The 27,747-nt window shown below is 44.6% G+C and overlaps 2 protein-coding genes and 1 pseudogene across 6 annotated transcripts in view; 1 reads left to right on the top strand and 2 right to left on the bottom strand.

The window, feature by feature from the left end:
* Positions 1 to 24,273, bottom strand: part of LOC137371147 (E3 SUMO-protein ligase ZBED1-like) — a 137,662-nt gene extending 113,389 nt beyond the window's left edge. Inside the window, exon 1 of the mRNA XM_068033174.1 lies at positions 23,292 to 24,273. The gene's annotated coding sequence lies outside the window, so the exon portion shown is untranslated. The remainder of the gene's footprint in view (positions 1 to 23,291) is intronic.
* Positions 1 to 27,747, bottom strand: part of LOC137371149 (CD99 antigen-like protein 2) — an 89,293-nt gene that overhangs the window by 12,771 nt on the left and 48,775 nt on the right. For 2 of the 5 annotated variants that reach the window (XR_010975187.1, XM_068033178.1), the window contains exons 8-9: positions 27,629 to 27,730; positions 25,280 to 25,333 (exon numbers count right to left, since the gene is read on the bottom strand). Coding sequence is in view for 4 of the 5 variants with exons in the window: in XM_068033178.1 (XP_067889279.1) it covers positions 25,293 to 25,333; positions 27,629 to 27,730 (143 nt within the window). In the remaining variant the exon portion in view is untranslated. The other 3 variants (XM_068033179.1, XM_068033177.1, XM_068033180.1) reach the window with 3 other exon arrangements.
* LOC137370914 (small ribosomal subunit protein eS21 pseudogene) lies at positions 4,899 to 5,250 on the top strand (annotated as a pseudogene).

Genomic DNA, 27,747 nt, shown 5'->3' with positions numbered 1-27,747 from the left:
TCCACACAGGCAGTACCAGGAATCGAACCCGGGTCCCTGGAGCTGTGAGGCTGCGGTGCTAACCACTGCGCCACTGTGCCGCCCTCACAGTCCTTGGGATGTACGTACACCCACAGTGCTGTTAGGAAGGCAGTTCCAGGATTTTGACCCAGCGACAGTGAAGGAATGGCGATATAGTTCCACGTCAGGATGGTGTGTGACTTGGAGGGGAACTTGCAGGTGGTGGTGTTCCCATGCATCTGCTGCCCTTGTCCTTCCAGGTGGTAGAGGTCGCAGGTTCGGAAGGTGCTGTCGAAAGAGGCATGGTTGAGTTGCTGCAGTGCATCTTGTAGATAGTACAGACTGCTGCCACTGTGCGTTGGTGGTGGAGAGAGTGAATGTTTAAGGTGGTGGATTGGGTGCCGATCAAGTAGGATGTCTTGGATGTTGTCGAGTTTCTTGAGTGTTGTTGGAGCTGCACTCATCCAGGCAAGTGGAGAGTATTTTATCACACTCCTGACTTATGCCTTGTAGGCGGCAGACAGTCTTTGAGGAGTCAGGAGGTGAGTTACTCCCCACAGAATTCCCAGCCTCTAACCTGCTCCTGTAACCACAGTATTTATATGGCTGCTCCAGTTCCGTTTCTGGTCACTGGTAATCCCTAGGATGTTGATAGTGGAGATTCAGCGATGGTAATGTTATTGAACATCAAGGGCAGATGGTTAGATTCTCCCTTGACTGAGATGGTCACTACCTGGCACTTGTGTGGCGTGCATGTAACTTGCCACTTATCAGCCCAAACCTCCTCACTTCTGACCTTATATTGGAGGGAAGGTCATTGATGCAGCAGCTGAAGGTGCTTGGGCTTAGGACACTACCAATTTTTCTGCACTCCTCCAATTCTGGCCTCTTGTGCATCCCCAAGTTCCCTCACTCCACAATTGGCAGGTAGACCTTCAGCTGCCAAGCCCTTAATCCCAGGAATTACCTCCTAAACTTCTCGCCCTCCTTTTAGATGCTTCTAAAAACCTACCCCTCTGACTAAATTTTTGGTCACCTGTACGAATATCTCCTTATTTGGCCTGGTGTCAAATTTTGCTTAATAACGCTAAGACATATTCCTACATAAAGGCACTATAAAAATGTACGTTGTTTGTAATTGGACTTTTATGTCCATTTAATTGCTGTGATGGTTTTGTAGGTTTTCTGTCACTGTGATCAGAACAAAGTGCTCTCGCTGATTCAGGCCAGATGGGTTGCCATGACATCCTTTCCCCTACTGAGAACTGTGGGTGGATGGAAGCTCCTCTGCCTCGTGTTTCCTGTGTAAAGGGCCTGCTCCCTCCCATTTAAGTTTTTGTGTAATGAATCTGAGGGAATTTGTGCAGGAAATGTGAATGCGTGGCTGGCAATCGCTCACCTCGAATCCTCAGCAGGGAAGGTAGATGTCATGGCAACCCATCTGGACTGTGGTAAACAACTATAGATTGGTCTGGCCAGAGGAGTTGAAAACTTTCACAGCTATTAAGAGAGCAGACTGCAAGTGGCCTGTGGTCCCTGATCATAATAGCTTGCAACTGGTTGAAGTAATGGAGAAGTTTATGAACTCTTCAGCTTTTTAATACCACCATTCCAATGGTAAAGTTTCTGCAATATAACCAGATTCTGATTGTGCCAAATTCTAACCCCTTTATAAACTGATGTGGATTCAGAGACTGGCCCCAACATGAGGACAGCACTTTTGCAGGTGAAAAACAAAGAAAGACAGACTTACATTTCAATGACAATGAATTACTTTTGAAGTGTAGTCACTGTTGCAATGTAAGAAAGCAGCCAAATTGTGCAAAGCAAGATCCGAGAAACAGCAATGCGATAATGACCAGACAATCTGTTTTTGTAATGTTGATTGAGCGATAAATATTGGCCAGGACACTGGGGAGAACTCCCCTGCTCTTCTTCAAAATAATGCCATGGGATCTTTTATGTCTGCCTGCGAGGGCTGGAGAGGGCCTTGGTTTAATATCTCAGAGAATATAAACACCCAGGAGCTGGAGCTTTCTGCCTCTGGATCCATTCTTGGCACCGTATTTATATAGAAACAAGACAACGGAAATGATATCCATCACCTCAGTTATATTACAACAGTACCTCCACGAGCACACTTTAACATAATGTAGATGTTCCTTTGCTTCATCAGATTGAAGGATAACCGTTAACGCACCAAAAAGGAAGTCTTTACCTGCCCAATCAGCAGTTTAACAAAATTGTTCATATAATACTGTAAAGCACATTGGCATTGCTAGTTTTTCTGTGTATTTGGTCAATAGAAATAGCTCTGTGACATGTTATATAGTTGACACATGATACTAACATTTGCATTAGGAGCAGGAGTAGGACACTTGGCCCCTCGAGCCTGATCTGCCATTCAATAAGTTCATGGCTGATCTGATTGTAACCTTGATGCTACATTTCCACCTACCCCCGATAACCTTTCACCCCCTTGCTTATCAAGAATCTATCTACCTCTGCCTTAAAAATATTTCAAGACTCTGCTTCCACCCCCTTTTGAGGAAGAGAGTTCCAAAGACTCACAATCCTCTGAGAGAAAAAAGTTCTCCTCACCTCTGTCTTAAATATGCGTCCCTTATTTTTAAATAGTGACCCCTTGTTCTAGATTTTCCCATAAGGGGAAACATCCTTTCCACATCAACCCTGTCAAGACCCCTTAGGATCTTAAATGTTTCAATGCCTCTTACTCTCCTAAACTCATGCAGATACAAGTCTGGCCTGTCCAACTTTTCCTCTCAAGACAAACTGCCCATTCCAGGTATTAGTCCAATAAACCTTCTCTGAACTGCTTCCAACACATTTATATCCTTCCTTAAATAAGGAGACCAATACTGTACACAGTACTCCAGATGTGGTCTCACCAATGCCCTGTATAGCTGAAGCATAACATCCCTACTTTTGTATTCAATTCCCCTCGCAATAAACGATAACATTCTATTAGCTTTCCTAATTACGTGCTGAACCTGCAAACTAACCTGTTGTGATTCATGCACTCTGCATCTCAGAGTTCTGCAATCTCTCACCAATTAGATAATATACTTCTTTTTTATTCTTCCTGCCAAAATGGACAATTTCACATTTTCCCACATTATACTCCATTTGCCAGATTTTTGCCCACTAACTTAAACTATCTATATCCCTTTGTAGCCTCCTTGTGTCCTCTTCAGAACTTACTTTCCTCCCTAACTTTGTGTCATCAGCAAATTTAGCAACCATACCTTCTGTCCCTTCATCCAAGTCATTTATATAGATTATAAAAAGTTGAGGCCCCTGCTCTGATCCCTGTGGCACACAACTCATTACATCTTGCCAACCAGAAAATGACCTATTTATGCCTACTGTCTGTTTCCTGTTAGTTAGCCAATCTTTTTTCCGTGCCAATATGTTATCCCCTGCATTGATTCCTTCCATGTTTCTATCCTGGCTCTTGACTGACAATTCTGTCTCTCGAAGCAGCAGTATGCATCACCAATTCAAGAGAAAAATGGAAGGAGGAGGAAAATGGAAAGATTGGACAAAAAATATGATTTGCTTTCACAATAACCGTTCTGAATTTCTTTTGATGATGGATCTATTCTCTCCGTGCCTCATATTTCAGTCTTTATTTTCAGTTTTTGCTCCTCCTTATCCGAAAGTGCTTGCTCAGGTCACAGTTCCATAGGTGATGTCAGCCCTCCAGTGCTTTGCATGGACATTCTTGCTTTGAACTTGTGATCCATTGTGAATGGAAAGGAATAATTGTATTCAGGCATAAATGTAGCAAATGCCATCCCCCTGCCTGTTTGTTATAAGGGAATGTCACTAAATTACATAGATGTGCAGCATTGATATTACCTGAGGTAAGGAAACGACTGTAATTGTTCAGTCTGTACATGGGCGGCACAGTGGCGCAGTGGTTAGCACCGCAGCCTCACAGCTCCAGCGACCCGGGTTCAATTCTGGGTACTGCCTGTTTGGAGTTTGCAAGTTCTCCCTGTGTCTGCGTGGGTTTTCTCCGGGTCCTCCGGTTTCCTCCCACAGCCAAAAGACTTGCAGGTTGGTAGGTAAATTGGCCATTATAAATTGCACCTAGTATAGGTAGGTGGTAGGGAAATATAGGGACAGGTGGGGATGTGGTAGGAATATGGGATTAGTGTAGGATTAGTATAAATGGGTGGTTGATGGTCGGCACAGACTTGGTGGGCCGAAGGACCTGTTTCAGTGCTGTATCTCTAAACTAAAACTAAAAACTAAACTAAAACTAAAAATAAAAATAAAGAGAACAAACAAATCTTCCCTGTATCCCTTCCCTTGCAATGCCCTTATGATCTCCCCCCCCCCACCCCACCCCATAATCTCCCTCCCCCACTGATCGCCTCACCAGAATCCCACCATCTCCCCATGATCTCTTCCAATCTAACTTGCTCCTCCCACCACACCCACCTCTTTCAGCCCACTGATCCCAGGCTGTGGACTTGCCCCACAAGCTTTACTGACAGCCAGCCATCCTCTCAATTTGGCTGAATTCCAGACAGAAATCAAAGAAAAAATTCAAATAAGGTCCTGACGATAAATTCACTAGGGCCTTCGTGTTCCCCCTATTTCCAATTTTCCAGGCTGATAAAGTCCTTCCCTGTCTCCCCATAAATATTGGGACAGAAGTGTAGTGTTCCTCAGCACCTTCCCAGTCAAGGTGAACTAAGTCACCACAAAACAGAAATCAGGCTTCATGTCAGGATACGATAGGGGTTGCCAACCCTCCAGAAATTTGACATTAATCTCTAGGATATGTTCGGATCAAACCAGGAGAAAGAATTTGAATATGGTACTCAAAGGTCACCTGTTGTTGGAACTGTACCTCAGCAGCACTGAACAAAATCCGACAACTAAAAAAATTCAACATGCAGAACGACGCCGGTGAATTCGCTGATCTTTATGTTCCACGTAAATGCTCTGCGAGCAACAGAATAATTGGTGCCAAGGACCATGCTTCCATTCAAATCAACCTTGCTGATGTTGACAAAGTAACAGGAAGATTCAATGGTCAACACAAAACCTATGCCATCTGTGGAGCTATCCGTAGGATGGGCGAATCAGATGATTGTATCCTGAGGCTGGCTAAGAATGATGGCATTGTGGCCAAGGCTGTCTAACAAGTTGAAGACTTGTGTTGTGGGAAGTTTGATGTTTGTATAGAAATAAAAACTTGAGCAAAAAAAAAAAGCAGCACTTAGTGCTTTTCAGAGAGTGGGTAGGGAAACAAATTGGAAAATAAAGATGCACTAGAGAAAAAAAGCAGAGGTAACACGAGGAAACATTTTATACATAGCAAGTTGTTGTGGCCTGGAATGCACTGCCTGAAATGGTAGTAGAACCATACTCAATAGTAACATTCAAAAGGGAATTAGATAAATACATGAAAGTAAATTTTTTTTTTTACAGGCTATGGGGAAAGAGCAGGGGAATGGGATTAATTGGATAGCTCTACCAAGGAGCTGGCACAGGCATGATGGGCTGAATGGCCTCCTTCTGTGTCGTATCCTTCTATGATTCTATGAGATTTAACATAAGGTGCATTACATCAGTTTGTTCTTTATACTACAGTGGCGTTTTGGAGGGTACTCTGACTAACTGTTTGTCAGATCATTCATTATCTTGCTTCTCGACCAGATAAGTCTCATAAGAACATAAAAAATAGGAGCAGGAATAGATCAAACAGCCCATCGAGCCTGTTTTATCATTCAGTATGATCGTGGTTAATCTTAGGCTTCAACTCCACTTTCCCGCCCACTCCCCATATCCCTTGATTCCCTGAGAGACCAAAAATCTGTCTATCTCAGCCTTAAATATAGTCAACGATGCAAAATCCACAACCCTCTGCGGTAGAGAATTCCAAAGATTCACAACCCTTTGAGTGAACAAATTACTCCTCATCTCAGTCCTAAATGATTGGCCCCTTATCCTGAAGCTGTGCCCCCGTGTTCTAGATTTCCCAGCCAGGAAAAGTAATGTCTCGGTATCTACCCAGTCAAGCCTTTCGTAATTGTGAATGTTTCAATGAGATCACCTCTTATTTCACTAAACTCCAGAGAATATGGACACAATTTACTCAGCCTCTCATCGTAGGACAACCCTCTCATCCCAGGGACTAATCTAGTGAACCTTCGCTGTACTGCCTCCAATGCAAGTATATCCTTCCTTAAATATGGAGACCGAAATCGCACACAGTACTCCAGGTGTGGTCTCACCAAAGCCCCATACAATTGTAGCAAGATTTCTTTACTCTTGTACTCCAATCCTTTTCCATTAAAGGCCAACATGCCATTTGCTTTCCTAATTGCTTGCTGTACCGGCATGCTAACTTTCAATGTTCCTTTTACGAGTGCACCCAAGTCTCTCTGATCAACATTTATAAATTTCACGTCTTTTAAAAAATATTCTGCTTGTCTATTCTTAAGACTGAAGTGAATAACCTCCCACTTATACTTCATATGCCACCTTGTTGCCCACTTACTCAACCTGTCTTTATCTCTTTTCAGCCTCTCTGTATCCTCCCCACAGCTTACATTCCACCTCCCTTTGTATCATCAGCAAACTTAGATACACCACTCTCTGTCTCTTCATCTAAGTCGTCAATATAGATTGCAAATTTCTGAGGGCCCAGCACTGATCCTTGCAGCACTCCACTAGTTACAGCCTGCCAACTTGAAAATGCCCCATTTATTCCTACTCTCTGCTTCCTGTCCATTAACCAATCCTCTATCCATGCTAATATATCATCCCCAACTCCATAAGCCCTTATCTTGTGTATTAACCTTTAGTGTGGCACCTTTTGGAAACCCAAGTATACTACATCTACTAATTTCCCTTTATCTACCCGACTAATTAGATCCTCAAAAAACTCTAATAAATTTGTCAAACAGAATTTTCCTTTCGTAAAACCATGTTGACTTGTTCTAAGTGCATTAATACTTCCATAATAGATGACAGCATTTTCCCGACGACTAATGTCAGGCTAACTGGCCTGTAGTTCCCTGTTTTCTCTCTCCCTCCATCGACTGGCAACAGACCATTTTGTAAAACCACTTTTACAGTGGTAACTCCTGCTGCTCCATTTCCAATGAACACACATCAGGATGCAGATGAAATCCATCTCAATTGATTCAGTAAACAAACCTAAACAGGTCAGTTAGATGGAATTGCTGGCTTTTTTCTGTTTTTCTGTTTAACATTGCTGCAAACACATTAAGTAATTCAATTTAAACAGCTGCCCCTAAAAGGCAAGTGGAGGAGTGTAACCTAGGAAGAATATCACTGTATAAAAAAAAGGGATTGAGCTTTCTAACAACTGACTCAAAAAATGTATCATCCTTTTTCCATTTCAATTCATTCTTGAGATGCAGATGTTGCTGACAAGGCCAGCATTTATTGCCCACCCATAAAACAACTAGCTTGCTACACCACTCCAGAGGGTTGTTGTAAGATACCCTAGTTGCACATACATATATACATAGGATTGCGATTTGGTCTAATCTCATGATTAAAGTTTTTGGTTTCTTTTTACATCATGAAATGGTTAAAAATTGCCCATTCCCATGATGGCTTTAAGGCTTTAATATGTCAAGGTACAGTTAGGCTGACGCTGTGGCTTAATTGTTTGCCGAAACAGCAGGATGTTTGATTCATGTCTCTTGACTTATTTTCATTGGTAAACAGACAAGGTAATTTTGAGATAAGGAATGGAACAATGGAAGAACAGGATGCAAACAAGTTGGCCTCTGTAGTTTTGAAAGAAACACATCCTTTCTTGATTCGTTGTCCAATAACCAAAAACACTTGTCATACCACAATTATCAATGACAAGGTTTTGTGGGTATCAGACTATAAAGATCTCAGCTTTTTCTGAACAGGTTATACAGAGATTCAGGATTGGAAAGGAACAATGACAAGGTTACAGCTCTACCTGGGGAAAGAAAACGCAGTAGTATTGATTCATTTCTCTATATGTCTACTGCTTAAAGATATTGTGTGTATCTGGACTTCGTCTCATTAAAATAAAGAGCAGTTGTAAACCACAACATGCTCAGAAATTGAACATATTACATAGTCCATAGTCAACCATGTTTGGGTGGGACTGGGTCACATACAGACCAGACCAGGTAAGAATGGCAGGTTTCATTCTCTAAAGGGCATTCGTGAAACAGCTGTGTTTTTACACTAACCCATTAGTTTTTTTTTACTGAGACAAGCTTTTTATTTCCATATTTTTTAAACATTTAAAATTTTCTAACTTTAATGGAGAGATTTGAATTCAAGTTCTGTAGATTAAGCTTTGCAGACAGAACGAATTCCTGGTCGATAGCCAAATTAGTTTGACTTTGGCAATGGAGCAATATAGGCGTGATGATTAATCTCAGCATCTTCAGACTAGGGAAAGGGAAATCAGCAATCATACATTCCTTGTATGCTGTTCAGTGCTCGGTGCTGTAAAGTGTACAAGGGGGGTATCAGATGGCGACAGGATCTGGTTCAGATGTACTGCACCTGTGGCGACACTCCCTGGTGAAGTCTGCCACCTGTTTGATGTAGCAGATGGTGTCTGCCACCTGTGAAAACCATACCACAGCATGACAAGGCACTTCAGGAAAGGAGAAACAAAATTGGAAAAAAACAAAAATCCAGGGGAAGTGAGATGTTCTATCGCTTCTGCAATGTGTATTTAAAAAAAAGACAAGAAAAATTACAACCAGTTCAAAATCTCTTGGCATAAATAATACTTCAACACCTTGCATCTGAAATTGGCTGTTATCAATGTTAAATGAAGCAGTATTTACATGAAGTGACATGATATTTCAAGGACAGAAAAAGGTATTGCAATTTGGTGTTTCATATGTGTAGTCTACGGTACATTAGCACATATGGTGATTAGGGTCTTAATTCAGTTAATGTCAGAATTTAGTTCGCATTTTGAATTGTTGAATTGTTGAACTGCTAATCTCTGCTTGTTCCAGGTCCCGTTTACCGGGTGGTGGTGGCACCCCTCCACCGCCTTTGTTCGGCGGAGAGTTTCATCTGTTGACTTTTTTTAATTAAAATAAAACCACCCAGGTAGGTCCCATTTAAAGCTTTGAGTGATTTAACACTGAGGTACATGACGAGATGCGTTTATCCAAGTTTACATTTTGGTGGCACCACTCTTTTGACTTTGGCGTGCTATAGTAGTAATTGACAACCCAAACTGAGCAACATAAACATCATCTCATCTTCATCTCATCTTCATCTTTGGCCTCCTTGTCTCGAGAGACAATGGGTAAGCGCCTGGAGATGGTCAGTGATTTGTGAAGCAGCGCCTGGAGTGGCTATAAAGGCCAATTCTAGAGTGACAGACTCTTCCATAGGTGCTGCAAATAAAATTGGTTGTCGGGGCTGTTACACAGTTGGCTCTCCCCTTGCGCTTCTGTCTTTTTTCCTGCCAACTGCTAAGTCTCTTCGACTCACCACTCTTTAGCTGCGCCTTGATGGCTGTCCGCCAGCTCTGGTGATTGCTGGCAACTGACTCCCATGAATTGTGGTCAATGCCACAGGACTTCATGTCGCGTTTGCAGATGTCTTTAAAGCAGAGACATGGGCGGCCGGTGGGTCTGATACCAGTAACGAGCTCGCTGTACAATGTGTCCTTGGGGATCTTGCCATCTTCCCTGGGGTTCACATGGCCAAGCCATCTCAAGCGCCGCTGGCTTAGTAGGGTGTATATGCTGGGGATGTTGACCGCCTCAAGGACTTCTGCGTTGTAAATACGGTCCTGCCACCTAGTGCCAAGGATTCTCCAGAGGCAGCAAAGTTGGAATGAATTGAGACGTCGCTCTTGGCTGACATATATTGTCCAGGCCTCGCTGCCGTAGAGCAAGGTACTGAGGACACAGGCTTGATACACTCGGACTTTTGTGTTCCGTGTCAGTGCGCCATTTTCACACACCCTCTTGGCCAGTCTGGACATAGCAACAGATGCCTTTCCCATGCGCTTATTGATTTCTGCATCGAGAGACAGGGTACTGGTGATACTTGAGCCTAGGTAGGTGAACTCTTGAACCACTTCCAGAGCATGGTCGCTGATATTGATGGATGGAGCATTTCTGACGTCCTGTCCCATGATGTTCGTTTTCTTGCGGTTGATGGTTAGGTCAATTTTATTGCAGGCAGCCGCAATCCTGTCGATGAGTCTCTGCAACCACTCTTCTGTGTGGGATGTTAATGCAGCATCATCAGCAAAGAGGAGTTCCCTGATGAGGAACTTCCGTTCTTTGGTCTTCGCTCTTAGACGGGCAAGGTTGAACAACCTGCCACCTGATCTTGTGTGGAGGAAAATTCCTTCTTCTGAAGACTTGAACGCATGTGAGAGCAGCAGGGAGAAGAAGATCCCAAACAGTGTAGGTGTGAGAACACAGCCCTGTTTCATGCCACTCAGGATAGGAAAGCGGTCTGATGAGGCGCCGCCATGCTGAATTGTGCCTTTCATATTGTCATGGAATGAGGTGATAATGCTTAGTAGCTTTGGTGGACATCCGATCTTTGCTAGTAGTCTGAAGAGACCACGTCTGCTGACGAGGTCAAAGACTTTGGTGAGATCAATGAAAGCAACGTAGAGGGGCATCTGTTGTTCGTGGCATTTCTCCTGTAGCTGGCGAAGGGAGAACAGCATGTCAATGGTGGATCTCTCTGCTCAAAAGCCACACTGGGCCTCAGAGTTGACATACTCAACCAGCTTCTGGAGCCTGTTTAAAACGACTTGAGCGAAGACTCTCCCCACTATGCTGAGCAGAGAGATTCCATGGTAGTTGTTGCAGTCACCGTGGTCATCCTTGTTCTTATAGAGGGTGATGATATTGGCATCGCGCATGTCCTCATCCCAGCACAGGCAAAGCAGTTCATGGAGTGCTGAGATAATAGCAGGCTTGGCACTCTTGATTATTTCAGGGGTAATGCCATCCTTTCCAGGGGCTTTTCCACTGGCTAGAGAATCAATGGCATCACTGAGTTCCGATTAAACAAAGTGAAGGTTTAATGCTCGGAGTGCAAGATGAAAAGATTAGAACAGAAGATTAGATAAGTCAGTAAAGAGTGATTAGGTATCATCAAGCATACTTTCTTTCAAAGCAGATTATCTGGCCATTGATCACAGTGCTGTTTTGTGAGCCCATTTGGTACTGGGCAACCTATAATGTTATGGTGATTACACACATTGCTTTCTACATTACAGAAGTGATTATAATTCAAAAGTGCTTTTTTGGCTGTGAAGCACTTTGGGAATTTGTAAAAGCACTATATAAATGCAAGTGATTTTTTAAATAAGTTTTGGCATAGTGGGGAATCCAATCAGAGACCCCAGAAAGGTCCCAATCGTGTTCTGTACTGAAGTAACAGATCTCAAATACGATCACTGAATAACAGTGCTTTTGAGATAGAGAAGGACAAACAATCTCCTGCTCTTATTGCTGATTGCAATGCAGTGATGGTGTTGGAAGGTGAGCAAGAGTGGATTACCTGTTGAGGACAAACTTGGACTGGACGATGATTCCCTGCAGTTAAATAGAATGTCAATACTCACTGCTGAGACACACACGAAGAACGGCTACTTAGAATCATAGAATGGTTACAGCACAGAAGGAGGCCATTCGGCCTATCGTCTCTGTGTTGGCTCTCTGAAGTGGCTAGTCACCTCAGCCACTACCTTGCCTTCTCTCCGTAGCCCTGCACATTCTTACTTTTCAGATAATAATCCAATTCCCTCTTGAAAGCAGAAATTGAATCTGCCTCCACCACACTCTCAGACAGTGCATTCCAGATCCTAACCACTCGCTGCATGAAAAGGTATTTCCTCATGTTGCCATTGCTTCTTTTGCCAATAACCTTAAATCTGTGCCCTCTTGTTCTCAATTCTTCCACCAATGGAAACAGTTTCTCCCTATCTATTCTGTCCAGATCCCTCATGATTTTGAACACCTCGATCAAATCTACTTTTAACATTCTCTTCTCTAAGGAAAGCTGTCCCAACTTCTCCAATCTATCCATGTAACTAAAGTTTCCCTTCCCTGGAACCATTCTCGTTAATCTTTTCTGCACCCTCTCCAACACCTTCACATCCTTCCGAAAGTGTGGTGCCCAAAACTGGATGCAATACTCCAGTTGTGGCCAAACCATTGTTTTATACAAGTTTAACATAATGTTCTTGCTTTTATACTCTTTGACCCTATTGATAAAGCCTCGGACGCTGTATGCTTTATTAACTGCACTCTCAACTTGTCTTGCTACCTTCAACTTCAATACACATATACATCCAGGTTCCTCTACTCCTGCACCCACTTTAGAATTGCACCCTATATTTTATATTATCTCTCTGCGTTTTTCATACCAAAATGAATCACTTCTCACTTCTCTGCAATAAATTTCATCTGCCACTCGTCTGTCCAGTCCACCAACCGACATCCTTTTGAAGTTCTGCACTAATCCTCCTCACAGTTCACATTGTATTGAATACAAATTTTGAAATTGTGCCCTGTACATCAGCTCTCGGTCATTAAAATATAATCAGGAACAGCAGGGGTCCTAACATTGACTCCTGGGGAACTACACTATAAACCTTCCTCCAGTCCGAAAAACTATTAACCATACTATTTGTTTCCTGTCACTCAGCCAATTTTGTATCCATGTTGCTACTTCACAGCCCTTTTATTCCATTGGGCACTTAGTTATTATTCTATACACAAATTTCCACTAGATTGCCCTGATTTTTCCAGCCAATTTCCCAACTACCATGGTGAGATTTGAACTCATGACTCTAGATTAGACCAAGCCCCATGGATTACTAATTCCCTAACACTACTGTGTATGCCACATGAGCCTCCTCCCACCTCTCTTCATCTAACCCCATTAGCATATCCTTCTACACCTTTCTCCCTCGTGTGTTTATTTAGCATCCCTTAAATTCACCTGTAACACTCCTTGTGGTAACATGTTCCCTATTCTAACCACAATCTGGGTAAAGAATTTATTAGCAACTGTCTTATATTGATGACCTTGAGTTTTGGACTCTTGTACAAGTGGAAACATCTTCTCTATGTCTACCCTATCAAACACTTTCATAATCTTAAAGATCTCTGTCGGGTCACCCCTCAGTCTTCTCTCTACTAGAGAAAAGAGCCCCAATCTGTTCAATCTTTTCCGAAAGGTATAACCCCTCAGTTCTGGTATCATCCCTGTAAAGTAATTTTGCACCTTCTCCAGTTCCTCTATACTGTTTTGAGAAGATGGAGATCGGAAGTGGTCATGGTCCTCTAACCTCAGTGGAAAAATTTATGCCACCGATGTTACTACGAGATACCAGGAGAACCTTTGTGGAATTTTTATCCCAATTATATCTCTGGATGAGTTGGGATTAAACTTGCAAAATTTTCTTACACCTTGCAAATCTAAACTTCAAAAAGTTGAAGGGGAAGATTTTGCCAGCCTCTGAGTGGCAGGCTAGGAGGGAGGTGGGTCAGTAAAATGTCAGGAAACCACGTTGGACCGGTCCCCGGTGCAGTCCCATCACCAGGGAAGTGGCAAGAACTGCAGTGGCTTGGCCACCCACCAAACGAAGGCAGGTGGCTCATTTAACCTATTAAAGGCATAATTGAAGGCCATCTTCCTGGGCTGTCAGCATTTTGCCTGTGGTAGAGCAGCCCCCAGCCCTGTGGGGAGGCTGCCAGTTGCATGGAGGTGGCCTCCAGGGGGTCCACAGGAGCCAGAGGAGGGGCCTGCCAGCAGCCATGGCCACTCCTGCAGGCCGAAGCCACCACTGGAAAGGCTCCCCCTTCGAACATCACAGCCTGCTAGCTTGGCCCTGGCAGAAAAATGGTCTTCCTCCCTTGCGAGGGTGCACTCTCATTTTCTTTGCAGCTTCAGCAAGTCATTTCTTTCAGTGGCACCACTGAAGCTGCAGGCTCTCTGACTAGACTGGCAGCATGGACAGTCAGTTTGCAGTCCTTTATTGGACAGTGGGCCTGGCAGTGGCCAATTAAGAGGCCGGCCGCTGGGAATATTGACAGTGCAGACCCACTGGCTGCCTGTGTGGGCTCGGGACCCACATATGCTCCTGACATCGGGACTTATCTCCAAGAGAATCCCATGTGTTGGATAACGTTCTTTGAAAAATACATTTTACCTTTATTTACAAACTGAAATAAGTAGAGATGAATGGCGTTTGCCTCATTTTACCAACAATCCCTACTGTTCTTACTCAGGCTTCCTTTATGTAACACCAAAGCTATCGCTATAGGCAAGGCCATGCTGCCTGTGAATTTTAAGTCAGTCTGAGTAACACAGCAACTTTGAAACTGTTCATAAAAACATTGAACAGAAAAATACATCTGCAGAGTTCCATGGATTGATCTTCTTTCCAGATCTTTCTAAAAATAAATGGATAAACACTTATCTGAACAAGACTATCAGTTAGTCTTTCTCGGAATTATTTAGGCATCCCATGTATCGTGAGTTCTTTCTTACGTCAACATTTATTGTTGTAAGGTCAAAACAGTAACTAATTACATCAAAAGGTTTAGATTCTTGAATTCATAAAGCTCTTGAAAATGCAGTCTCCCCTTTTAAAAGCAGCCATCAAGACAGAGGCACATTTCTTGAACAGTGAACTCTGACATTTACATAAAAAAACATGCTAATGGTCACCTGTGGTGTTGGGCAAGTGCTGTCTGTGAGCATTATCCTAATTAGACCCTGTCTTAGAATCATAGAATAGTAAAGCACAGGATGAGGCCATTCGCTCCATTGGTGTTTGCAAGAGCTGTACCAGACTCAATGAGTCCCACTCCCCTGCTCTTACCCCATATCCCTGCAATATTATCTCCTTTAAGTTTTTATCCAATTCCCATTTGAAAGCTACTATTGAATCTGTATACACCACCCTGTCAGGCAGCGCAGTCCAAATCCTAATCACTTATTGCGTTAAAAAAAAAAGTTTTCCCTCATGTCACCTCTGTCTTTTGCCAGTCAACTTAACTCTGTGGCCAGAGAAGCAGAGTTAACGTTTCAGGTCTGTAATCTTTCATCAGTTGGGTTCTGATGAAAGGTCACAGACCTGAAACGTTAACTCTGTTTCTCTCTCCACAGAGGCTGCCAGACCTGCTGAGTATTTCCAGCACTTTCTGTTTTTATTTCAGATTTCCAGCATCTGCAGTATTTTGCTTTTATGTAACTCTGTGGCCTTTGGGTATCGACCCTTCAGCCTTGAGAAACAATTCCTCTTGATTTACTTTATCTAAACCCTTCATGACTTTAAACACCTCTATCAAACCTTCTCTTAACCTCTCGGCTCTAAGGAAACATATTACACTGTTTCTATCAGCTGTGTGGAATGTGTCTTTTCTCTCTTGCTGAACAAAGCGGTGAAAGAACTACTTACCTGTCTGATTCCAATCTTACATATTTCTTTAAATTCAAGATACCAGAGAAGAATACAAATTCAAAGCAACTTTATTTGCATAGTTATGAGCCAGTCATGGTCGGAGTCCTAATTCCACTTCAGGCCGTGCTCAGTGTAAATGATATTAAAATAGCAGCAGTAACTCCCAATTATAAAATCCCATAAATAAGTATTAAAACATAGCCTTTTTGTGACTTGAAATGAGACCAATTGCTGCTCCATCACGCCAGCTACATCCTGTGCATTAGGAAGTGGTGCAAAGAGTACTTCACTCAACTCATGGCTGCTAGCACTGGTGGCAAATTAAAATGAGCAAATGTAGTAAAATCTATCTGACAGCAAACTGTTCTTTCCCCACGTTCTTGGAATTTGATTTCTTCAAGTCAACGATAGGAGGGATGTTAAAACAACCTAAAAATGGAGACTAAGTGGATTCTAACATGACTCCATCTCTTAGCACCATCAGGTCACAATGGGGACCCTTCATTATTCCCCCTTCACTCCGCACTTAGCACCAGAATACTCCGCCATATCCTCCCCTACCTTATCAATAAGAAAGCCCTGTAGAATGTACTGAGGAGAAAATAAGCAATTAATCAAAAAAAAACACAGCAAAATCCCCAACAAGTTTCTACACTATTGCTGCAAAAGATACGCAGCTGCAAATCATAATAAAACCTTACGTAAACATTTTGAGTGACATTTATGAATGTTCACACTTTGAAAACAAGACCCTGTAAAAAGTCTGCCCACTATTATATGAACACTCAACACAATTTTATGGCATTCTTTCCGTCTGCATTTTAAGTAATGAAATTTTTTTTAAAAACAATTAAATTGTCCTCTTACTCTTCCAATTTTCTTCACTCCACCATCGGTGATCATGCCTTCAGCTGCCCAAGCTCCCAGCTCTGGAACTCCCTCCCTAAACCTCTCTCTCTTTCTTTAAGACACTCCTTTGACCAAGCTTTTGGTCAGCTGCTATAATATCTCCTTATGTAGGCCAGTGTCAAATTTTGTCTGATAATGCTCCCATTGAAGTGTCTTGGGACATTTTATAATGTTAAAAGCGCTCTATACATAAGATGCTATTGAAGTAACTCCTCCATTGAGAAAGAGGAAAGTGATACAATTGCATTAATTGTTCATGCATTAATATCATGCACAGTAACTCCGAAGGTTTAGTTCTTTTAACAGCCAGTCATTACACATGACCAACCACCATCTAAAGCCAGGGCCTAAAGCCTTTGAACCCACCACTCTGTGTTCAAATCATTTCATCAACTATTCACAATTATCTATTCCACAATGTTCAGGCATACTGAACATACTGAAGAGCATTCCAGAGAAAATATACAATTAAGCACAGGTATAACATTTCTCTAAAAATCTCCAAGTGCATTAATATATTTACAGCTGTAGCAGGAAGATAGTGATTGTGCCAGATCTGAATTTCTATTCAGTAGCATATACAGGCAACTGTTCTGTAATTTCTTTACAAAGAGCTTCAAAGAATATGTTTTGAAAATGAAGGTTTTAAAACAAAGGCATACAAGAAATTACATCTTATCGAGACTGGCCTACAAACATATTCCAAACCAACAAAAAAGGTTAAAAAAAAATTTTTTAAACGAGTTTGAACCACATCAAGCGCCCAAGGAAGGAAATCTGAAGCAGGATCCAAAATGTGCGAAGATGGACAGCAAACATCTGCTTCCAGTCTCTTTTCAACGAACTTTGCTAGTTCCTTCAAACAGGTCTTTTGGCAGAAGAGCATTATAAACTGGGGCGGGAATGGGGAAAGAATGCACAAAAATGAGAAACTGATTAATGAGTAACTGATTGGGGATGGGCAATAAATGCTGGCCTTGCCAGCAATGCTCACATCTCATGAAGGAATAAAAAAAATTAATGGTCTTTGCCCAAAGTAGTATAACAGACAATTGTACAGAACACACTGTTGATTTGAAAAAGCCAATATTCCGTGGTAAAATGCGGAACTGTGGAACAGAAACACGCACATACCACACAGACACCCCAATTTCTATCCCTGGACTGTGCTGAATTGGCTGATCTCAGTTGGTAGTAGGAGCTTCACAATTGACCTTAAACACACTCTGGCTGGGTGGGCAGGGAGAGGAAAATCAGTTACAGTTCCTTCTCTGACAGCCCAGGTTGCTGGGTTTTCACACGATTGCAATTGGTTTTTCAGAATCTAAAATCTGTCACTATAATCAAAGATGTCTCAGAGACTGGAACCAATGCTAATCCGCTCAGTATTTACAGTTCAAACAAATACTTGCTGCTGCTCCTGCAAAGAATTTCAAATGCCCTGTCTGTTGCCCACTGCCTAATGTGCCTGACTACAGTCAGAGTCAGTTGGCTGTACTGAGGGAGTGCTGCACTGTCAGAAGTGCTGTCTTTCAGATTAGGCATTACACAGAGGTACTGTCTGCCCTCTCAGGTGAGCTTAAAAGATCCCATGACACTATTTAGAAGATAAGCAGGGGAGACTGCCCCGTATTCGAGCCAATACTTATCTCTCAACCCAATATCACTGAGAGAGTTTGTGTTATTTATGGGAGCTTGTTGTGTGTAAATTGGCTGCTGCACTCCTTATGTTTCAAAGTACTTTGAAAGTTCCGAAGAAGGGTCACTGACCCGAAACGTTAACTCTGCTTCTCTTTCCACAGATGCTGCCAGACCTGCTGAGTGATTCCAGCATTTCTTGTTTTTGTTTCAAAGTACTTAATTGGCTGTAAAAGGCTTTGGGATGTCCTGAGGAGGTAAAAGGCACCATGTCAAATGCAAGCCAGTCCTTCTTTACTTCCATGTTGCTTCCCCTTGGCGAAAATACAAGCTGTTAATCCTAGTCTGGTGCTATTTTTTATTCATTCATGGAATCTGGGAGTCGCTGGCTAGGCCAGCATTTGTTGCCCATTCCTAATTGCCCTCGAGAAGGTGGTGGAGAGCTGCCTTCTTGAACCGCTGCAGTCCATGTGGAATAGGTACACCCACAGTGCTGTTAGGAAGGGAGTTCCAGGATTTTGACCCAGCAACAGTGAAGGAACAGCGATATAGTTCCAAGTCAGGATGGTGTGTGACTTGGAGGGGAACTTGCAGGTGGTGGTGTTCCCATGCATTTGCTGCCCTTATCCTTCTAGTTGGTAGACGTCAGGGGTTTGGAAGGTGCTGTCTAAGGAGCCTTGGTGCATTGCTGCAGTGCATCTTGTAGATGGTTCACACTGCGTCAGTGGCGGAGGAGTGAATGTTTGTAGATGGGGTGCCAATCAAGTGGGCTGCTTTGTCCTGGATGGTGTCGAGCTGCTCGAGTGTTGTTGGAGCTGCACCCATCCAAGCAAGTGGAGAGTATTCCATCACACTCCTGACTTGTGCCTTGTAGATGGTGGACAGGCTTTGGGGAGTCAGGAGAGGAGTTACTCGGCGCAGGATTCCTAGCCTCTGACCTGCTCTTGTAGCCAGGGTATTTATATGACTCATCCAGTTCAGTTTCTGGTCAATAGTAACCCCTAGGATGTTGATATTGGGGGATTCAGCGATGGTAATGCCATTGAATGTCAAGGGAAGATAGCTAGATTCTCTCTTGTTGGAGATGGTCATTGCCAGGCACTTGTGTGGCGCGAGTGTTACTTGCCACTTATCAGCCCAAGCCTGGATATTGTCCAGGTCTTGCTGCATTTCTACACGGACTGCTTCAGTATCTGAGGAATGGCGAATGGTGCTGAACATTGTGCAATCATCAGCGAACATCCCCACTTCTGATCTTCTGTTTGAAGGAAAGTCATTGATGAAGCAGCTGAAGATGGTTGGGCCGAGGACACTACCCTGAGGAACCCCTGCAGTGATGTCCTGTAGCTTAGATGATTGACCTCCAAAAAACCACAACCATCTTCCTTTGCGTTAGGAGTGACTCCAACCAGCGGAGAGTTTTCCCCTGATTCCCATTGACTCTAGTTTTGCTCGGGCCCCTTGATGCCATACTTGGTCAAATGCTGCCTTGATTTCAAAGGCAGTCACTCTCACCTCACCTCTTGAGTTCAGCCCTTTTGTCCATGTTTGAACCAAGGCTGTAATGAGGTCTGGCGGAACCAAACTGAGCGTCACTGAGCAGGTTATTGCTAAGCAAGTGCCGCTTGATGACATGGTTGATGACACCTTCCATCACTTTACTGGTGATTGAGAGTAGACTGATGGGGCGGTAATTGGCCGGGTTGGACTTGTCCTGCTTTTTGTGTACAGGACATACCTGGGCAATTTTCCACATTGCTGGGTAGATGCCAGTGTTGTAGCTGTGCTGGAACAGCTTGGTTAGGGGCGCGGCAAGTTCTGGAGCACAGGTCTCCAGTACTATTGCCGGAATGTTGTCAGGGCCCATAGCCTTTGCAGTGTCCAGAACCTTGAGTCGTTTCTTGATAGCACGCGGAGTGAATCGAATTGGCTGAAGCCTGGCATCTGTAATGCTGGGGACTTCAGGAGGAGGCTGAGATGGATAATCAACTCGGCACTTCTGGCTGAAGATTGTCGCAAATGCTTCTGCCTTATCTTTTGCACTGATGTGCTGGGCTCCCCCATCATTGAGGATGGGGATATTTGAGGAGCCACCTCCTCCAGTTAGTTGTGTAATTGTCCACCACCATTCATGAATGGATGTGGCAGGACTGCAGAGCTTAGATCAGATCCGTTGGTCATGGGATCGCTTATCTCTGACTATTGCCTACTGCTTATGCAGTTTAGCACGCAAGTAGTCCTCTGTTGTAGCTTCATCATGCTGACACCTCACTTTGAGGTATGCCTGGTTCTGCTCCTGGCATTCCCTCCTGCACTCTTCATTGAACCAGGGTTGGTCTCCTGGCTTGATGGTAATGGGTAGAGTGGGGGATATGCCGGGCCATGAGAAAGCGCATGGGAAAGGCTTCCACTGCTATGTCTAGACTGGCCAAGAGAGAGTGTGGGAAAATGGCGCACTGACACGGAACACAAAACTCCGAGTGTATCAAGCCTGTGTCCTCAGTACCTTGCTCTACGGCAGCGAGGCCTGGACAACGTATGTCAGCCAAGAGCGACGTCTCAATTCATTCCATCTTCGCTGCCTCCGGAGAGTCCTTGGCATCAGGTGGCAGGACCATATCTCCAACACAGAAGTCCTCAAGGCGGCCAACATCCCCAGCATATACACCCTACTGAGCCAGCGGCGCTTGAGATGGCTTGGCCATGTGAGCCACATGGAAGATGGCAGGATCCCCAAGGACACATTGTACAGTGAACTCGTCACTGGTATCAGACCCACCAGCCGTCCATGTCTCCACTTTAAAGAAGTCTACAAATGCGACATGAAGTCCTGTGACATTGATCACAAGTCGTGGGAGTCAGTTGCCAGTGATTGCCAGAGCTCACGGACAGCCATAAAGGCGGGGCTAATGTGTGGCAAATCGAAGAGACTTAGCAGTTGGCAGGAAAAAAGACGGAAGCGCAAGGGGAGAGCCAACTGTGTAACAGCCCCGACAACCAATTTTATCTGCAGCACCTGAGGAAGAGTCTGTCACTCTAGTATTGGCCTTTATAGCCACTTCGGGCACTGCTTCACAAACCACTGACCACCTCCAGGCGCTTACCCATTGTCTCTCGAGACAAGGAGGCCAAAGAAGAAGAAGAGGTTATAGATTGTGGTTGAATACTATTCTACTGCTGCTGATGGCCCACAGCGTCGCATGAATGCCCAGGTTTGCATTGTTAGATCTGTTCGAAATCTATCCCATTTAGCACAGTGATAGTGCCACACAACACGGTGGACGGTATCCACGATGTGAAGGCAGGACTTCGTCTCCACAAGGACTGTGCGGTGGTCACTCCTACCAATACGGTCATGAACAAATGCACCTGTGGCAGGCAGATTGGTGAGGACGAGGTCAAGTATGCTTTTCCCTCTTGTTGGTTCCCTCACTACCTGCCGCAGACCCAGTATAGCAGCTATGTCCTTTAGGCCTCGGCCAGCTCGGTCAGTAGTGGTGCTACCGAGCCACTCTTGGTGATGGACATTGAAGTCCCCCACCCAGAGTACATTCTGCGCCCTTGCCACCCTCAGTGCTTCCTCCAAGTGGTGTTCAACATGGAGCAGTACTGAGTCATCAGCTGAGGGAGGGCGGTAGGTGGTAATCAGCAGGAGGTTTCCTTACCCATGTTTGACCTGATGCCATGAGACTTCATGGGATCCGCAGTCGATGTTGAGAACTGTCAGGGCAACTCCCTCCCGACTGTATACCACTGTGCTGCCAACTGTGCTCTGTCTGTCCTGCCGGTGGGACAGGACATACCCAGGGATAGTGATGGTGCAGTCTGACACATTGTAAGGTATGATTCCGTGAGTATGACTATGTCAGGCTGTTGCTTGACTAGTCCGTGGGACAGCTCTCCCAACTTTGGCACAAGCCCCCAGATGTTAATAAGGAGAACTCTGCAGGGTCGACAGGGCTGGGTTTGCCGTTGTCGTTTCCGGTGCCAGTTGGTCCGTCCGGTTTCATTCCTTTTTATTGACTTCGTAGCGGTTGGATACAACTGAGTGGCTTGTTAGGCCATTTCAGAGAGCATATAAGAGTCAACCACATTAGCTTCTAGTCGATGTTATTTCACTGATGGGAGGGAGCATCTGAGTAGGCTGGGTGTTGTGTGTATGCAGAAGTCTCTCGTGACTCAGGCAGACACTGCCTCTGAGCAACTCACCAAGGCCCCTTCTACAGCACCTTCCAAACCCGCAACCTCTATCACCTAGAAGGACAAGGGCAACAGATACGTGGGAACACCACCAGCTGCAAGTTCCCCTCCAAGTCACACATCATCCTGACTTGGAACTGTATCGCCATTACTTCACTGTCGCTGGGTCAAAATCCTGGAACTCCCTCCCTAACAGCACTGAGTGTACCAACACCTCAAGGACTGCAGTGGGTTCAAGAAGGCAGCACACCACCACCTTCTCAAGGACAATTAGGGATGGGCAATAAATGCTGCCTTTGCCAGCGAAGTCCACATCCCATGAAGGAATTCAAAACAAAAGCTGCAAAGCTGTTTGAGACGTCTTGAAGTTGTGAGAGGTGCTATTATAAATACAAGTCTTCCTTTTTTATTGGCTCGCTGCTATTGCTTGATAGTGTGGGTGTGATCCCATGGCACTATTTCAAAGAAGAGCAGGGGAGTTCTAACTGGTGTCCTTATCAATACTTATCCTTCAATCAACATCACTAAAAAATCTGGTCATTACCACATTGCTGTTTGTGGGGGGTTGCTGTGCATGAATTGGCTGCCGCATTTCCTACATTACAAGAGTGACAGCACTTCAAAAGTAACTCATTGATGTAAAGTGCTTCAGGCGTCCTGAGGTAATGAAAAGCACTTCGGCTGGAAAACTATGCCCCCCGTAGGAGTGGGCTGGGCATAGAATTGAGTGGGAGGCTGGGGGTGCTGTTCCCTTTGCCTTTCCACCCCCGCTGCCAATTAATTGACACTTAAGGGCCTCCTTATACCAGCGGCAGACAGGCACTTTGGCAGCTGAGGAGGATGCCCAGTAAAACCTAGCACCCTCCTCGCGTGCTGGGGGTTTGGGCCCCCGATCGAGCACCTATGCCCCACGGAAGGCCACCACCCATGGCACAAGTCGCCCCACTAGAGCACTTCCCACTCCCCTTTGACCAACCAACCCTCCCCCCCCATCTCACCACCATCCCCCACACCTTGCTGGAGCCGGCCAATTGTCCCCAGTGAGGCCCCACACACTTACCTCTATTCCAGGACCTCCTTCATTGCTGCTCCTCTTGCTGCATGCAGTTCCAACAGTGGCCACCGCTCCTGGTGGCGACGCTGGGACCGAAGAGCTGCCAGCGCGCTGATTGGCCAGCAGTTCTTAGAGGCGAGATCTCCTGCCTCAGGGGCGGAAGTCCCGCACGAGGCCAATTAAGGGCCGGGGCCACGTAAAATCACGGTATGGCTTCCAGGCCCGGCCGAGGCGGGCTCGCCCCCAACTTTTTGGCCGGCGGGTGGGGGCCTCCACCCCAACGTAAAATTCCAGCCGATAAAAATGCAGGTCTTTCATTTTAGCTGACTGCTAGAGCTGCTGCTCTAATGAATGGTTGGCTGCCTGCCTACTGTGGGCAGCTTGTTATGCACTTTATAGACATTTCTCTGTTCTGTCACTGGCTGCTCCAGATCTCCTGATCTGATACTTTGACCTAATTTGCTCATCAAGCATGTGTTGATGGTTAATGTTTATGTGCAGCCAAGAGTTTTCACATTTCTTTTAAATATCAACTCTGTAGCTGTGCTGTTAACCATGGTCTTTGCAGTAGTGTGTTAGGAGTTTATAAATGATCTACACAGTTTCCTACATTACAACAATATTTGCACTTTAAAATACTTCATTGGCCTTGAAATGCATTGGGATGTCCCGAGATTGTGAAAGGCACTACATAAATGCAACTCTGCCAAACAAACCCCTCAAGGAGGAAGTTGAGCAGAAACAGCTGTATAATATTAAATGGTTCACTTATTTTCTGAGTACTGGTAACAAGCCAGGATCGGTGATCAAATCCCGTCATCCCTGGTGTAACCCCAAGCCCCAGGAAAATGGTTGGTGGGGGATCCCCACTACAGGACAGGCAGGTATAGGGGGAGCTCTAAGCCTGCCTGGAGTGCTGGCCCCTCGGTGTGCAGCCAGGAAGCTGCCTCCAGGCAGCTGAGCATTCCCCCATGGGGGACTGGAGGCAGACTGGAAAATCCCAGTTGGCCTCAAGTGGCCATTAGCAGGGTCAATTGCCTGCCTGCCCCTCCCCCCAGCACCCACCTCCCTCCCTGCCTCTGGGAAAATGCCCGGGTGGAGGGTGCTCGGAGCCAGGGAACAGGCACGCCGGCCGGCATACTATTTTTAGCGCCACCCCCCTCTCAGTGCCCGCCCTTGTGAGGGCGCAACAATTCAGCCAGTTAACTCTGTCTCGCTCTCCACAGATGCTGCCAGATCTGCTGTATATTTCCAGAATTTTCTGTTTTTACACCAGAAAAGGATATTGGGATTAATTAGAATTTTTTGTAATGCATTTGATCTGAAAGGGCTCCTGATGGAGAAACTGTGGACAGGGTAGTTCTGCGCCACTGGTCAGCATGCCTGTTTGTTGGCATCATCCCGCCCCCGGAGGCGGGATCAGGGGCAGAAGGGCTACCCGCCCGCAATTAAGGGAAGTTTGTGGCCAATTAAGGCCAATTACCAGAGGCATCGGGAACAGGCCAGCTGCCTGGAGGCGGCATCCCGACAGCAGACTGGGGGTGGGGGTGCGGAGGGGGGCAGTGCTCCAGGCAGACTTTGAGACCCTCCCTGCTTTCCTGGTCACAGACCGCCCTATGGAAGGGCTCCCCCTCCACAATGGTGGCCTGGCCGTTGTGGTCATTTTTTTTTTAAGTCAAAGATTTTTAAAGTTGCTGAGAGGCAGCCTCAAGATGGAGGTGCCCTCTCTGTCCCTTACCTGCAATGGCAGGCTGCAGCTCCTTCCATGCCGAGGGGCCTCCTATTGGCCCTCCAGCTCCAACAGCCCACCCACCATCCATAACTGGATGCCGAGTGCCTTCTGGCCACTAAATGGCCAATTCATGGAAAATCACTGCCGGGTGACTATTCCTGACACAAAGCAAGGTCAGGACCCCCATTTGACCCCGATGTCAGGGTCCCAACCCAAACACCAAAATCCTGCCCCCCCATTACATTTGTGACTCTATACATACCGTGAGCCTCCTTTCACTGGTCCTGTGTGTTAATGTACGGCTCAGTGAACATTTCTGGTAATAGAAATGGAATAAAATTAATGACTAAGACAATACGTTTCCTGTCTTATCTCTGTCGGCCAGTCAAATGTAATTTTGCATCTCAGTAGCTTTTTCTGTTAACATCCCCCTGCAATGTTCCATCCTAATGTTGCATCATCTAGTACTTCACAGGGCTGTATGTTTGTGCAGTATTGACATTACTCTTTACCATACTTTACCATTCTTGACAAAAGAATGAATTTGTTTCTTCACCATCAGACACCTGAATGAAAGCAACTACTTCACCTGCTTTTTCACAAACAATATAAGGACTTCAGCCATCAAAATTATGCTCATCAGCTCAACCAGACAGATAACACTTTGCCCTTAAAGAATCAAACAGCCTAACAGGAGTCCAATCATACCTGCGTAGGCTTTTTGAAAGATCTATCCAATTAATTCCAATGTATGACAGGTTCACTAAATTGATTCCAGAGATGAGAAGGTTGTCCTATGAGTAGAATGGGCCTATATACTCTGGAGCTGAGATGAGAGAATGATAAAATTCTTAGAGGGCTTGGCTGAGTGGCTGTTTCCCCTGCTGGAGAGTCCAGAACTCAGGGTCATAGTCTTAGAACTGAGATGAAGAAAATTTTCTTCACTCAGAAGAGTTGCGAATGCTTTACTCCAAAGGTCAGTGGATGCTCAGTCATTGAGTATATCAAAGATCAAGATTGACAGATTTTTGGACACTAACAGAATCAAGGGATAAGGTAGGAAAATGGAGTTAATGTAGAAATTCAACCATGATCTTAAATGAATGCCAGAGCGAGCTCAATGGGCCACAAGTCCTATTCATTCTCCTATTTTAATAACAAAAAATCTCAGCATTACCTCCCTATACTTATACCTCAAGGACCTGGCTTTGTATCCATATATTTTGTCTGCATATTTCCACATGTTGTCTTGACATTGAAAGTGACAACATTTCTGAGGCAAGGTCACAGACCTGAAACATTAACTCTGCTTCCCTCTCCACAGATGCTGCCAGACCTGCTGAGTATTTCCAGCACTTATTGTTTGTGTTTCAGATTTCCAGCATCTGCAGTATTTTGCTTTTAATTTATTGACAGTGTCAAGTCTACTATTAATCCCAGGTCGCCTTCAAGTCCTCCAGTGCTAATTCTATTTCATTCATTATAGATGCGTGTTGCTCATTCTTTATTCCAATCTGCACCACTTTGCACAGGGCAGTGGTAAATTTATTTGTCATTTATCCACCAACGATATAACAGATCTGGGTCTAGTCCATTCTCAGCAGATCCATGTACAAAAACCTAATTAAAAAAGTATTAAATACTTGAAGGTTTTTTTCCTTAAAATCAGAGATATGAGGAAGAGCAGGAGAGGAAGATTAATTGGATAACTCTACCAAAGAGCTGGCACAGGTATGATGGGCCAAATGGCCCCTTTCTATGTGGCAACATTCCACAATTCTATTAAAAAAAAAATTTTTTGACTGTATTCTGTAACGATAGGGATTGTGATTGCCCTGGTTCAAGAAGGACACAGCGGCATTGGTTTTCATCTTCATTACCTGGGCATAGAGCATTACCTGGTTGTTGCTGAGAAAGGAAATTATGGTTGGCCGGATTGGATACCAGCAACAGAATCCGACAGATTTTCCTTCCATTCAAATTAATGGAAGGAAAACATGGAGATTTTGGAAGAGCAACATGATCCTTCTGCCAGATTTTCCTTTCTGCACTTTGCCCAAAAGATGCTTCATTTCGAAGTATATCTGATAACACTCCTGTGAAGTATCATGGAACTGTTTACTACATTAAAGGCACCATATAAATGCAAGTTGTTATTAATGCCCAGGCCCTAAAGACAACAATTCACTCCAGCAAGTGCAAAATGATTTCCTCTTATACAGTTAAGAACTGTTCAGTAATCAAACAGATGGATACTGAAACACGCTGAAACAGTCTTACAGAATGTTTGTGAGCTTGATCATGTATTTAGTCTCCAGTAATAGTGAGGTATGATGTTAACATAGCAAACCTTTCCAAGGAGCTTCCTGAAAAAGCTGGGGAATAGACAAACCAAAACCATGTTGCTTCCACAGCGCTCGTACTCTTCTCTCTCTCAGAACCTTTCCCACAGATTAATTAATCGCCAACCAACAACTCTACTTGTAAATTATGTCCTTGCAGTGGAAGAAAAGGTATCCCATGGTCTGAAGAAGCAAAAAGATAGTGCATCCAACTAGCAACAGCTTTATTCCATGAGGTGCCACACTAGTAGGCAAGGCAACAGTCTTACCCAGTAAACTGAAGCATAACTTCTTCACTTGTTCGGATGTTCCACCTATCAAAGCCATCACCAGGTCACTGACGAGGTCAATCACTGTCGGAGGGTCCTGACCTGAAAGGATTTTAAAG

Source organism: Heterodontus francisci, chromosome 6 (genome assembly GCF_036365525.1).
Source record: "Heterodontus francisci isolate sHetFra1 chromosome 6, sHetFra1.hap1, whole genome shotgun sequence".
Taxonomy (NCBI): Eukaryota; Metazoa; Chordata; class Chondrichthyes; order Heterodontiformes; family Heterodontidae; genus Heterodontus; species Heterodontus francisci.
The sequence above is the reverse complement of the archived record's forward strand: the minus strand, read 5'-3'. Positions and strand labels throughout refer to the sequence as shown.